Source organism: Astatotilapia calliptera, chromosome 3 (assembly GCF_900246225.1).
Source record: "Astatotilapia calliptera chromosome 3, fAstCal1.2, whole genome shotgun sequence".
NCBI classification, from domain to species: Eukaryota; Metazoa; Chordata; class Actinopteri; order Cichliformes; family Cichlidae; genus Astatotilapia; species Astatotilapia calliptera.
Window position 1 is genome coordinate 33852952 of NC_039304.1, and position 14605 is coordinate 33867556.

General features: G+C 41.4%; 1 protein-coding gene across 1 annotated transcript in view; it reads right to left on the minus strand.

Annotated features, from left to right (window-relative positions):
- ngfrb (nerve growth factor receptor b) overlaps positions 1–4544 on the minus strand; it is a 36677-nt gene extending 32133 nt beyond the window's left edge. The window contains exons 1-2 of the mRNA XM_026163027.1: positions 4217–4544; positions 362–503 (exon numbers count right to left, since the gene is read on the minus strand). Of these exons, the coding sequence (XP_026018812.1) occupies positions 362–503; positions 4217–4270 (196 nt within the window). The 5' untranslated portion in view covers positions 4271–4544. The remainder of the gene's footprint in view (positions 1–361; positions 504–4216) is intronic.
- Positions 4545–14605: the final 10061 nt, after the last annotated feature.

The following is a 14605-nucleotide window of genomic DNA, read 5'->3' on the forward strand; positions in this document are numbered from 1 at the left end:
GAAGGAAATTTGCATTTGATTTACAATCCTCCATAAACTGCTGTTGGAAGCATGTGTTTTCTCCAGGGACACACTCACAGCGGAAAGCTCGAACAAGTAGGAAGAAGACAGAGGGTGAATTTCAGGGCATCAGTTTATCATCTTCTTCTATCAGATGAAACACTGATGATCAGAACCAGAGACTACACGGCGTGCTCGTGGAGCTCTGCTCTGAGGCATGTAACCAGCACAGCTAGCTCATTCATTAATGTTTGAGTGCATGCGTCCGGGTTTTTTTTCTGTGTATTTGCATCAGAAACCCCTGAATCTACGAGTGTCCGTGTTCTCGTGACATTTAGACAGCTGTTTGTGTGATACTCACTATCGAGGCACGGCTCACAGACGGTCTGTTGGGCCCCACAGGGCTGGACGACACCCTCGCCGGGCTGACACTGCTTGCAGCATTCGCCACTGTGTGTATACTGGTTTGATGGACATGCTCCCTTATTGGCCAGGGTCCCAACCTGCAGAATGACAGCAACTCCATTAACAGCAGCAAATTGAAGATTGTCAGTAAAACACACACAAAAATAATTTTACAGATAAAGTTTAATGTTTTGTCTCAAGCGAAGCAATGTTTCATATTGTGCAACAAGCACACTTCATATAAACTCAGTCCCACACCGCTGGCTGAAAAGGCCATCATGCTGGAAAGAAGCCCCAGTATTTCACAAGAAAGAGCATTAGAAAGAAAGGAAAAATAAACAACGCTCTAGAAAACGGAAATCTTTCTTACTGTCTGGCATCTGCTTAGGTTTATTTTGGAAGGACTAAACTAGTTTAGTCACGGGGCCAGTGAGGACCCCGAAGGAAAGTGGGAAGAAAAATCAGAACAGTTGTGAGATGATTAATGGCAAAGCCTCACAAAACCGTCCACTTTCCACAGTCCCTTTTTCTGTTTTCTCTGCTTTTGTGCAATACTACGTTTTCTTTTCCTTGTCTGGCTTCAAATAAAAATAAATTGTAGAAACAAATAATTCTCTGGTTAAACTGCTTACATTTTTTGACACACGGGATCTGTAACTCGAGGTCACAATGAGGTCCTGCTTTGTTTTTTTTTTAAACGGTCACATGGAAGTTTAAGAAGCGAAGGCATTTATAAAGTGCGAGCACACAAAATAACTCATCCTCACAAAGATAAAGCTGGTCTTATCTACATTCTGCAAACAATAACCTGTTGAGTGCGTTATCAAAGCTGCTGACAGGTGAAGACATCTGTGTGTGTCTCTGCTCAGGCATAAATAAATGCATGACACTCAGGCTTGAGCCGGGACGTGTCTCTACATCTTACTACAACTCTTAAGACCTATGAGTGTGCATGGCCTTTGACATTATATCTAATAGCTAAATCTTTGCTTTCTTCTGCACACCTTAATCTCTAAAGCAAACAAGACAAAGTTACATACTAACAAAGCTTTATGTTTTCCTTTTCCGCATATACATGATGATTTTTAAGCTGATATATATGAAATCAGGACCGTCTGCTGTAAGCCAGTGTATGTCTAATGAGTTATCCCATTATTCATAGATGAAGGGTGTAAAGAAAATTGTGTCTCAGCCTTGTTAGACCACATTAAAACAATTTTTAAGGCACTTTTTTGTTTTTATTACTAAATGTAAGTCAGATACAGCAAATATACTTAGAGAGGACGGATGTGGGTATGTTGATGGGGGCATTTTGCGAAGGAGGTACAATCGCCTGACAGGCGTCAGGGTTCAGGTGTGTGTGGAATGTTACTGACGAGAGAAAGGAGCTCCAAGAAACATCAAATGTCCCCTCGAGCACCTCCACTGAGTCAGCTGGCAGATAATGTCCATGAGTGTGTGGATGGGTGTGAGCATGTACGCTTTCCTTTGGACCTACACAAACACATACTCGCTGTTGCTCTCAACGGTGTCACGGTTCATCGAACTTCAAGTCTTTGGTATTTAATTTTTCATCCTCTAAATGTTCAAGAATGTTTTCAGCCTCATGCAGGAACTTTTTATTTGAAATGTTCCATTAAAAAAATGCCTGGTTAGTTTGATTCATCTATTATTTTCATGAAAGTGCACAAACTCTGGGAAACAAAGACAGTTTATGTTCATCGAGTGAAGCTCCTAATTCTCCTCTGACTGTTGTAACACCAAATTCTCTCTGTGTGACCTGCAACACTTTCTCCATGCGGTGATTTAAGCCTCCAAAATGTTTCACTTTGTAGCTTCCTCACAACTTCAAAGCCCTTGCTCTCTTCCTCACCGCAGCTCACGCTCTACCTCACGCTCACCTTTCCCATCTGCACACGCTCATCACTCTACAGTAGCTGCTTCCCCTGAGCTGCCCGCTTCGTGTACTCCACACACACCCAACCAAACATTCACATTCGTGCAAACACATTTACAAACCTTACATGTGAACAAACCTGTTCCAAAAGTCAAACTGACACCTTTGAAATGACTCCAAGTTCCAGCATTTTGACAACTGCGTCTTTTTTTGTTGTTGTACTTTTATTTTACCCTATTCTAGCTCCAGGTGAGGGTGTGCAGCACCAAGACGCCTCAAAGATGAATAACCGAGGTTAAAGTGCATCAGTAATGTCTGCTGGGCTGTGCAAACAGAAGAATTAGAGGGCAATGCGATGTTCAGCATACGGCTTGAGCAATAGAAAAAAGAAAAAGGATGCAGAGCACTGAGCAAGTTGCAGCTCGACTTGCACGTTTCCTGCTTTTTAGATGGAAATTTGTGGGCTGCATGCTTCAACTTTTGTCAGCCAATTTCCCTGAAGCAAAATCAAGAAGTAAGAAGAACACACGCGCGCACGCACACAAATGAATGCACAGAAGCATCTGGACACACCACTTTCAATGCTCCAACCAATCTTACTAATGCAACAGTCAATTTTAAGTTGGAGGCACTTAACCTCTGGACCTCTGCTGTCAGCGCTTGTTAAGCCATTAGAGTTCCACTAAACCAGCCTTCCAATAAACTGGGCTTAATTTTAATCCAGACGTGGACCCTAAACTGCTGTTGGCCCACTGGGTGCCAGTTACATGACAACCCCGTGCCTTCGCAAACAAAGCTGAATCATCACTTCATGGAGCGAGAGGCAAAGGGAGAGAAACAGACAAGAAGCGAGCCAAGTGAGCATGTAAGGGGGAAAGGAGGAGAGGAAAAGTGAGGGGGCTGGGAGTGGGTAGGAGGGTGGTTCAGACTCTATCAATATTACATGTGCTGAGCCAGCAGAGGATGTATACCCATCAGTGGGAGCAGCTGTCACGTATCAGTGATGCAGCCGGCTCCAAAAGCCAAGACATTGACGAGCTCACAGCACAGGCTGACCGTGTCCATGTAACAGACAGTTTGGCATAGTTTTCATGAATCCTCATAAGGTGGTGGATTTTCCTTCCCTCTCCCACATGGTCATGTTTCCCCCCTGTCTCCCTCCCTCTATGTTTACTTCCATCTCCTGCATCTGCTTGTTTTTGCCTCTGTGTAGCTTCATCTTCCAGGCCTTCGCAGTGGTGAGAATCTGTGCATCGCCTAGAAATCGCCCTACAGATCATGCTTAATGTTTAACTTCCTGTATGCCCATTATCACAAGTTTGCCTCACAAACTCAGTAAATCGAGGAATTCACCAAAGTTAAACCAAACCCGGGCTTTACTGGTGATCTCCTCCACAGAGCCCACTGTTACATTGTTATTGTCCTCCTGTCTGTGGAGCCACATGTAACTGAGAAGGGTGGAACTACAGATCCACAACTGAGGCTATAGAGTATCAACCTGAATGGCTCCTGCATACATCCATTCTTGCTTCACAATGTCAAGCCAGGGCTGCGGGTGGGACAGGTGCAGAGACACGAAGGTGGGCACCACAAATACCAGTATCATCTAACACGACTGGGACTTTAAATCACAGAGAGAAAAGTAAAGATTTTCAGGAAAGTTTTCTCTCAAAAGGTGAAGGGCGTGACAGGCTGGACGGGAAGAAAAAATATTAATAAAAAGAAAATAAAACACGTGAAAGAGACAAAACGTCCCCCACACACTCGCACCAGCTTTTAACCACCTTCTAATGGGACCATGTTGATGCGCAACTGGCATCCTTTTTGCGCACGATGTGACAGGGAAAAATGTAACCAGGTGAAGTTGACGGCAAATATTTAACACCCACGATGATTATGTCAGAGAGTACTCACCGCTCCAAGCAACACTGCTACGAACACGCAATACATTCTGTGTCTTGTTTGCATCTTTCCAGGGAGGTCAGCCGTCGGATGCAGGGCAGAGTGATGCAGTCTTTAGTCTGCACTGAACTCGGTTGTCATTATTGTGTGTCTTTGCAAATCTTTTGGATTTTGCTGTTAGAGTAGGAGGAAATAAATAAGAAACTGTCCGAGTAAGTGAGCTGTGTCAGGTGTGAAACCCGCAGCGGGAAGTCACTAAGTCCGTGAGCCCTAGTTGCAGATGCGATCCACTCGCTGAGATTGACCCATCGGACTCACGCCTGCGTGCGCTTCTTTCCTCCTACAGCGTTTCATCTGGCAGAAGCGCTCAGCGGCTTCAGGGAAGGGCCCGTCTCCCTCTCCACGCCCACAATGTGCGCGCGCGCGCGCACTCACACACACACACACACACACACACACACACGAAATAGCTCTTTCTTTCTCTTTTTTAAATGGTTAAATTACGTGGTAGTTGCTGTTGAGTCGAACAAACCAAGTGTTTAAAAAAACCAGACTGCCTCCCGTCTAAATGAGCCTCCTTTGAAAAACTTCTGAAAGGAAGACATCCGTCAGACTGAAAACAGAAGTCCCTTCAGTCACACGGATGTACACCTACGGATGTCTGCAGCAACATCCACGCTGATGATGCACAACCAAAAACAACCAACCAACAAACATACAAATAAAAAGTTAACTTTAATGAGAGTCGTCTGTCCCAGAGGTGTCGAACGGGCGGGGGGGCAAATGAGCCCAGCAAAAAGTCCAATCCGGCCCAGTGCACAGCCTTGGATCAAGAGAAGGTGGGCATAAGTTTTTGGACTTTTTAACTCGTGTTTTACAGCTGCCGATATATATATATATATATATATATATATATATATATATATATATATATATATATATATATATATATATATTACAACAGAGTAATACATCAGCAATTAACAGAAACCTTTTTTCACTACTGTAGAAATTTCTGTTGTTTTTTTGTTTTGTTTTGTTTATTTATTTTTTATTTTTGTTTACAGTCCGTGCACGGTGTATTTTTTAAATGAGGCATTGTCTGTAAACTAACAAGAACTTTCTGTTTTCTAATTACAGGACAGTCTAGGCAATGAGCTACCAGAACCGTTTCTGCAATGTAACACATTTGTTTCTTACAATTTATGCCAAAAGAGTCACAATGGCACATTACGGGTCCAGCCCAATTATGATCAACATGGGCTGAATGTGGCGCACGATGCACAGTGAGTCTGACTCTATCACATCACATGAAAATCACTTCTTTTTTTTTATGTGACCTATTTAAAACTCATATTAAATTATTTATCATCTGGAGAAAAGTGGAATGAGAGGATTGCTCTTCTCAGAAACACTGCTGCCTTTATGCGTAAGAGGTGATGTACTGCTGGAGACACCTGAGGCAAAAAAAAAAAAAAAATGATGGATTCAAATCGTGACAATACTTGTTTAAAGCGCTGTAGCAGCAGAACAGGCTTCAGTAATGGCAGAGATGTTTATGAGTTCTGTGAGTAGATGTTTGTGCAATATCCTCACTTACTTCAAATCCCCGAAGCAAAATAAATTGTATTGTAGCTTTCTTTTTTAATCGGGTTCACTTGACTCAACATTTGACAAGTTAAAAGGCATTGAAGTATACTTGTGACTCATCCAGTATGGTTCCCAGAATTGTAATAAAGCTCATTAGGGAGCATAATTGAGATTATTCATTTAAGAGTAAGTAGTTTAGCTCTCACACTCCTTTTGGCGAAACTCTTTTTTAAAATTTTGTAATGCAAACAGCTCATTAATAAATAATAAAAGTTGAAGTACTGGTCTCACTAATCTCCCAGTGTAGGTATTGATCACGGTAAAGGCCATATTCATCAACATGAACTCTTTGACTTCACAGTTGGAAAATATTATGTAATGATGTTGCAATGTGTGCAGATCTGTTCTTGTACTGACTTTAATATCCATGTTAAAAGTTATTATGAAAATATAAAAGTCTAATCCGCCAATCACATGGCAGCAGCCCAAAGCATCTAAGCACGAAGACATGGTCAGACACGACCTGCTAAAGTTAAAGCTGAGCACCAGAATGAGGAAGAAAGGGGATTTAAGTGACTTTGGTTGTTGGTGCCAGTCAGAGCGGCCTGAATATTTCTGTTGATTTACTGAGATTTTCCCACAAAACGATCTCTAAGTTTTACAGAGGGTGGTCTGAAAAAGAAAAAATATCTAGCAAGCAACGGTTCTCCAGGTGAAAATGCCTTTTTGATGCCAGAAGTCAGAGAATAACGGCCAGACTGCATTGAGGTCATAAAACGGCAAAAACAACTCAAACAACTACTCGTTACAACCAAGGTATGCAGACAAGCATCTCTGAATGCACAATACATTGAAGTAGATGGACTACAACAGCAGAAGACCACACTGGGTGTCTCTCCTATCAGCTGCATCAGCATTCAGTCGGTAGGCATGGATCCATCCTGTCCCGAACAGTTCAGGCTGCTCGTGGTGATTTAAGTGTCTGGGGATTTTTTCTTGGCACTCTTTGGACCCCTTTAGCACCAGCTGAGTGTTGTTTGATCAGCACAGCCGACCTAAATATTGTTGCTGATCATGTCCATCACTTAATGACCACAGTGTATGGATCATCTAATGGCTCCTTCCAGCAGGTCACCAGATCTCAGTCCAATAGAGCACCTCTGGGATGTACCGGAATGAGAGTCACAGCTGACAAATCTACAGCAACTGATGCTGACATGTTAGTATGGACAAAAATCTCGGAGGAATATTTCCAGCACCTTGTTGAATCTATGCCATGATGAACATAAAAGGCAAACCAGAAAGTACGCCTGAGAAACTTAAACTCCTAGTTTTGAATATGTTTAAGAAATGGGAGTGATGGTTTCATCTTACATATCAATTGAAAGTGACTGTGATTTATATAGAACAGGAGGGCAGTGGGGACATGAGGGGCTGGGGTGGGTGAGGGAGGAAGCTGGTTTGCTCTGAGAGATAAATAATGCATGAATCAAAGACAGGGAGAAAAGAGGGTGAGAGAAACAGTGAAACACACAAAGAGAAAGAAAGAAAATCCATGATGAAGGCCAAAGTAGCTAGATCAAATTTACAGCATGCTCTCTGTAGTTTGTGAATACAATCAGAACTTGTTCCACCCAAAAAAATCAAACACAGAAATAGTTTCTTTGTGCTAACATGAAGACCACTTATATCAGCTGCACTCAGAGGAAGAATGCCTCAACCACCCACTTTAATAGGAGATTAAACCTTCTGTTGGCTATTTAAAGGGGGCTTAACCCACCGGTACCACATTTAATAAGGGGATTTATGAGTGATATAAATTATTAAACAGAAAAGGAACAAAAATATTGAAAGACATGTTAAAAAAAGATGTTGTAAAATGCTTGATGATTTCAAAGACAGTCAACGTGGAAAAAAGATGAAAAAATAGAAGCTGTGCTGAGTTCATTTATGATCATTTTAATTGTGTTGCTGTTACATTTTTGATTATTCTTTATATCGCCTGTTTTGTTCCGAAAGGTTCACTTGCATTGTGGGTCCGTGTTTGTTTTCTATGCAGTTTTTCATTGATTTCTTTACTTCTCAGCTTAGTTTTACACGTGTTCGGTTAGTTCACAGTTCCCTCCTTACCTCCTCCTTTCTTTGCTTTAGTTTCTTTCTTTTTTTTCATCTCATTTTTTGGGTGTTCTGGTTCTTTTTCTGGTTTTGGACCACCAGCTGCCAGTTCTTGTACATTTGGGCCTCGTTTTGCATCCAACGAGTAATCATCCATGTTTTTTTAATACTTCTTGCCCAGTACACGTCTTTTTCATTTTTGCAGAAATGTACATCATAATGAGTTAGAGGGAACTGTAACCAGTCAAGTTAAAATTTGGTTGTCTGTGTTATTTTTGGTGTAAAAAAAATAGAGGATTATGAAATGTGCTTGTGTGGAAAAAAAAAAAGAAAAAGAAAAGAAAATGCTTTCAGTTTGTGACATGAACAGAGACAAAGATCTAGATTCAGATACACAACGATGCACAGTTTTTCTGCAGGGCCAGGAACAGAATGCTCTTTTTGGAACCTGAGACGGGACAGCAAATGTCTCCTGGACCACCCGTCCAGGACACCCGTGCGTCTTCCTCCAGCTCCCAAACACACGCTAACTAACTACACATTCGCTGTTTTTCTCCACCAGCACCACCTGAGAAGAGGAGAGCACCTGTCATTCCTACATTAGCAGCAGCACAGAAGTACAAACATCCTGGAGATGAGCTCCACAGTCTGGTTGCAAGCTTTCCTTCTAATGTACTGTAATAGCTGGAGAGGCATCATATGACGAGCCAAGCAAGCCCTCGAATTACTCTGAGAGCACTCACACCAATATGGGAGTGATATCAAGTTGTGTTTTGTGAGGAGACCTTCAGAGCACTGCAGTACTTCCCTGTTACATCATGCTTTTCAGTCTAAATCAACAAAACACCATCATCATGTGAAGCATGAATTGAGCCTGTGCAGATACTCTTAATTTCATTGTGTGCCTTCTGTGGGGATCAAATGATTAAACTTGTGTTAAAGTGGATCTTTTTAGGGAGCCCAGATGGCAACAAACCCAGCTTCTTCCCACGAGACTCCCTCATCTGCACAGTATTGATCTGATCTGGGTACTCTGCTCTGTCTTGATTGTACACCCTCAATCAAGCCCCTGTTCACTAGCTGCCACATCTCATAGAAAAAAAGTCAATAAACATCTCCACACCACACTCCTCGTGTAAAAAATAACCAAAACACGCATGATTTTTTTCTTTTTAACATTTCCAGCCTGCTTACTTCCTTCATTAGACATTCATCTGAAAACTATTATGACTAAATATGTCTTATCACGAGGTTTACCCACATTGCTACAACATCCACAGTGAATGAAGTTCATTCATTGTGAATTTTTGAACCAAAACAAGTATTCAAGCAGGAATTCCACCTTGTCAGTGACACATTAAAGGTATACATACATCTATGTCAAAATTTTGTCCATACGTGTGCTCTGATGGCCACAGTTCAGTCTGGCACAATGTCTGTGCATTTACATTTTTGTAAAACGTGTTTGCTCATCCCCATTAATAAGAGCATTATTCGCTTCCCTGCTGATGCACTGAAGAGAGCAGGCGATGTGGGGACTTTTGGGGGGTTGAATTGGCCTTTGTATTGATCGGGTTTGCACAGAGCTGAGCCTCGGGCTGATGACTGTCAGTGCAGTCCATTATGCATTCAGATATGAATTGAATGATGTTCTCATAGACGCAAAAGTAAACCTGCTCTCTACAGACATCAAAGTTTAAAAAACAAAACAAAATAAAAAACCTGCTTTCAGAGCCTTTTTGGATAAGGATCACAAAGTATTTCACAACAACAGTCAGAAGTAATAAACATAAAATTAAAACATAGTAATATCTACTGGTTAAAAGCAATCCATAAGAATAAGTCTTGAGCTGCCGTACATACTATAAGCAAAGGTATTAGACAACAGGGGCAGTTACAGTGTCACGTTATTCCTGAAAGTGATGCAACAGCACAAGTACGACTTGAATTTAACCTGAAACATAAAAACAGCCTTTTTATGCAGCCGGTAAAGGGTTCTGCAACCACATGCATGTTCTGCATTCCCGTACCAGACCTCACACTATTCACAGCTCTGTATGTCGGCTGTTCCTCCTTTTCTGGCTCGTCACGAGTGGCTTACACAGATGGCAAACACCAAAAATAGAGGTGGTTTTAGGTTAAATCAGATTATGGCTGGATTATAACAACGCTAGTTAAAGTTTAGAGTTGGTATTTCTGCATGATTGAAGAACAGACGTGCTATAAATTATAATCACATACCTTCAGTTCAGATTAGAGACTAACTGCCTTTTTATTTTAACTTTTAAGGGAAGCCATCCTGAACTCGTCTGTGAGCTTGTAAAGCAAAGACTAAAATCAGCAAGCAAGAGCTCTCTGAGCTCTTTGACTGTGTGAATGTTGCTTTGTGAGAGTGTTCCTACTTCAAGAGGTTTTCAGGTTTCTGGTTGCGACTAACATTATTGGTAAATTCAAATTTCAATTGCTAAGATTTAAATGCTTATGAACAGCCATCCAGTACAGTTTAACACTCATAAAAAGATTATTATTAGCTACAAAACAGTGTTTGTTAGAGCAGAGCTGGAAGGCATTACACTAGAGTACAAAATAACGTAACGCTGTAAAAACGAATCACTTGTGTGTATAGAACTTTTATGTTATTAGTAACTGAGTTATGAATTATGAATGCCTTGTGTATTTATGCTCTCCTTATGTCTAGGACCACTACCTGAGCCTGATATGATGGCATCTGGAGCCAGATTAAGCCAGGTTCAGCCCTGGCGTCTCATCGTGGTTGTGTTAGATGGGTTGTCTGAGATGGAATCGGCCTGTCCAAAGTAGCTCACCCACCCATAAGTCCTGTGACCTCCTCCTCCACCACTTCCTTCAATGCAACACAGTTTTTCTAAGCTCCACTTTGGCCCAAATTTCCATCAGCTTAAGAATCTCCAGAGCCTGCAATTATCGCCACAAATGTTCTGAGAGGTTGAGAATGGAATGAGGCAGCAGTCTGCAGTTATGTCCAGTGTGGGCATAACTACACTAACCAATTTTGATTGCTCCACAAAGCAAACTGCAGCCATGAAGCGCGGTGGGCTTGTGGTGTCTGACATAAAGACTGTGACAAACTGATGTGGGTTAATGTGCTGCTCGTACGATTCATAGATTCTTGGGGCCACTCTAGATGTACGGGTCAACTAAATTTGGACTTGTTGAGGTAAAGAGCAGCATCAAAATATTTTGTTTCCAAGGGGGTTCACCTCAAGGTGACAGGTTCAGATACAGGACTGCATACTGATATACAGATTTAACTGTGGAAAGTGTGGCATGAGGACACATTCATTGCTGAGATGAAGAATAAGCTACATGGATTTGTATCTTGCTATGCTTTTATACATGTTTTATTTATCTGTTTATCAGTTTTTAACTTTTTCAGGTGCTTTAGGTGATATTTCCAGAAATACAACTTACTTTTGGTTAACTGTGAATCAGTTGCTGTTAAAAATTTGGATATTATTTAATTGTTTGATATAAATACTAAAATGAGTAAACAGCTTCAAAATGAACCACAGGGTGAAATACAGTGGGATGCAAAAGTTTGGGCAACCTTGTTAATAGTCATTATTTTCCTGTATAAATTGTTGGTTGTTACAATAAAAAAATGTCAGTTAAATATATCATATAGGAGACACATACAGTTATATTTGAGAAGTGAAATGAAGTTTATTGGATTTACAGAAAGTGTGCAATAATTGTTTAAACAAAATCAGGCAGCTGCATAAATTTGGGCACCACAAAAAAAGAAATGAAATCAATATTTAGTAGATCCGCCTTTTGCAGAAATTACAGCCTCTAAATGCTTCGTGTAGGTTCCAATGAGAGTCTGGATTGTGGTTGACGGTATTTTGGACCATTCCTCTTTACAAAACATCTCTAGTTCATTCAGGTTTGATGGCGTCCGAGCATGGACAGCTCTCTTTAACTCACACCACAGATTTTCAATAATATTCAGGTCTGGGGACTGAGATGGCCGTTCCAGAACGTTGTACTTGTTCCTCTGCATGAATGCCTTAGTGGATTTTGAGCAGTGTTTCGGGTCGTTGTCTTGTTGAAAGATCCAGCCCCGGTGCAGCTTCAGCTTTGTCACTGATTCCTGGACATTGGTCTCCAGAATCTGCTGATACTGAGTAGAATCCATGTGTCCCTCAACTTTGACAAGATTCCCAGTCCCTGCACTGGCCACAGAGCCCCACAGCATGATGGAACCACCACCATATTTTACTGTAGGTAGCAGATGTTTTTCTTGGAATGCTGTGCTCTTTTTCCTCCATGTATAACACCCCTTGTTATGCTCAAATAGCTCAATTTTAGTTTCATCAGTCCACAGCACCTTATTCCAGAATGAAGCTGGCTTGTCCAACTGTGCTTTAGGAAACCTCAAGCGACTCTGTTTGTGCTGTGGGCAGAGAAAAGGCTTCCTCTGCATCACTCTCACGTACAGCATCTCCTTGTGTAAAGTGCACCGAATGCTTGAACGATGCACAGTGACTCCATCTGCTGCAAGATGATGTTGTAGGTCTTTGGTGCTGGTCTGTGGGTTGACTCTGACTGTTCTCACCATTCGTTGCTTCTGTCTATCTGAGATTTTTCTTGGTCTGCCACTTCGAGCCTTAACTTGAACTGAGCCTGTGGTCTTCAATTTTCTCAATATGTCCCTAACTGTGGAAACAGACAGCTTAAATCTCTGAGACAACTTTCTGTGTCCTTCCCCTAAACCATGATGGTGAACAATCTTTGTCTTCAGGTCATTTGAGAGTTGTTTTGAGACCCCCATGTTGCTACTCTTCAGAGAAAATTAAAAGAGGAGGGAAACTTACAACTAACCCCCTTAAATACTCTTTCTTATTATTGGATTCACCTGTGTATGTAGGTCAGGGGTCACTGAGCTTACCAAGCCAATTTGAGTTCCAATAATTAGTTCTAAAGGTTTTGGAATCAATAAAATGACAACAGTGCCCAAATTTATGCAGCTGCCTGATTTTGTTTAAACAATTATTGCACACTTTCTGTAAATCCAATAAACTTCATTTCACTTCTCAAATATCACTGTTTGTCTCCTATATGATATATTTAACTGACATCTTTTATTGTAACAACCAACGATTTATACAGGAAAATAATGACTATTAAAAAGGTTGCCCAAACTTTTGATCCCACTGTAAAAGGGCAAAGAGTTGGATCCAGAATTGTTTTGCTAATCAAATCCTTGAAGTCAAATGAGTTCTTGAAGTGAAATGTTCAAGGAGAAAAACGTGGGATTCAATATAATATTCATATAATATATAACAATTGCAAATAGGGCTCAGGAAGTCTTTGGATTTGATGTTTACAGAACCCTGACTTATTTACATAACATTCATTAATTCATAAAAAAAAGGAGGATCTGATTAATATTTTCAATCACTGTAAGTGTGTGAAGCTTGCTGAAATGCCCTGAACCTTTAAAAAGTGGAATGAAAAGTTTAGCTCCAACATCAGCAAGGAGGTCTTGAATAAGGAGTCCTTTGTCTGCCACGTCTTGGTCTCCTGGCTCCAGCCAGGGAAGCACTCCACTGATGCTTGTCATCTCCTTATCAGAGATGCAGACAGTATACAGAGGTGAGATGAATTCCAACCCACTGGGAGAAACACCCATCAGCCCTTTCAGAGTCATCCTGATCTTGCAATTGGAGAATGTTTGTGACTTTAAGGTCAGAGAAGAGGATGTCTCCTGTGCGATCGCCAGGCAGTCTAGCATGACAGTCACATTCTGGCAGCATCTCTGGAATTTGAGGGGCATAGTGGCCTTGACCTTTTCCCTGCCGATCCAGATAGGAAGGAAGGACAGCATGATGAATGAATAGATAATTGGTCCAGGTGATGGCAATTTGGCATTGCTCACAATAAACATGTCAGCAGCTCCATGAACACCCCTCAAAGAGTCCATCAGAAACTCATCTATTAATGGCGTGGCGTGAGGGTTCTAGGCAGGCTTCCTCACCAGTTTTCTTTGTTTAGTCTAGCCCACTGTCAATAAGCAGATGGACTCCTAAAACCTCCCGAAGACACTGTCAGATGGAAATTTAGTGTAGAATCCTGTTAGGTCATCAGATGACCGATATCTGCAGAAGAGGACAGGAGATGGCAGGGCTTCTTCTTCCAACCTGGCTTCCAGGTCTTGGATGTAGTCCACAGCCTCATCCAGGGCACCTGTAGAGATAAAAAGACTAAAGAAAATAAGGTGATCGTCTTGACATATTTATTACTGCTTATCTACACATCCCATAACAATAATGATATGCAAAACATCTCTAACAACATCACTGCAGATTCCGGTTTCTGTTTTCCACAGCTAGAAAACCACAACAGCCTAACTCTATTACAATACCATGTGCTGATGAACCTGTTGATACACTGAACAAAAATATAAACGCAACACTTTTGTTTTTGCTCCCATTCCCCATGGGATGGACGTAGAGACCTAAAATTCATTCCAGATACACAATATAACCATCCCTCCCAAACAGTGGTCACAAATCAGTCCAAATGTGTGGTAGTGGGCACATCTGCTATATTGAGATAATCCATCCCACCTCACAGGTGTGCCACATCAGGATGCTGATCTGACATCATGAGTAGTGCACAGGTGTACCTCAGACTGCCCACAACAAAAGGCCA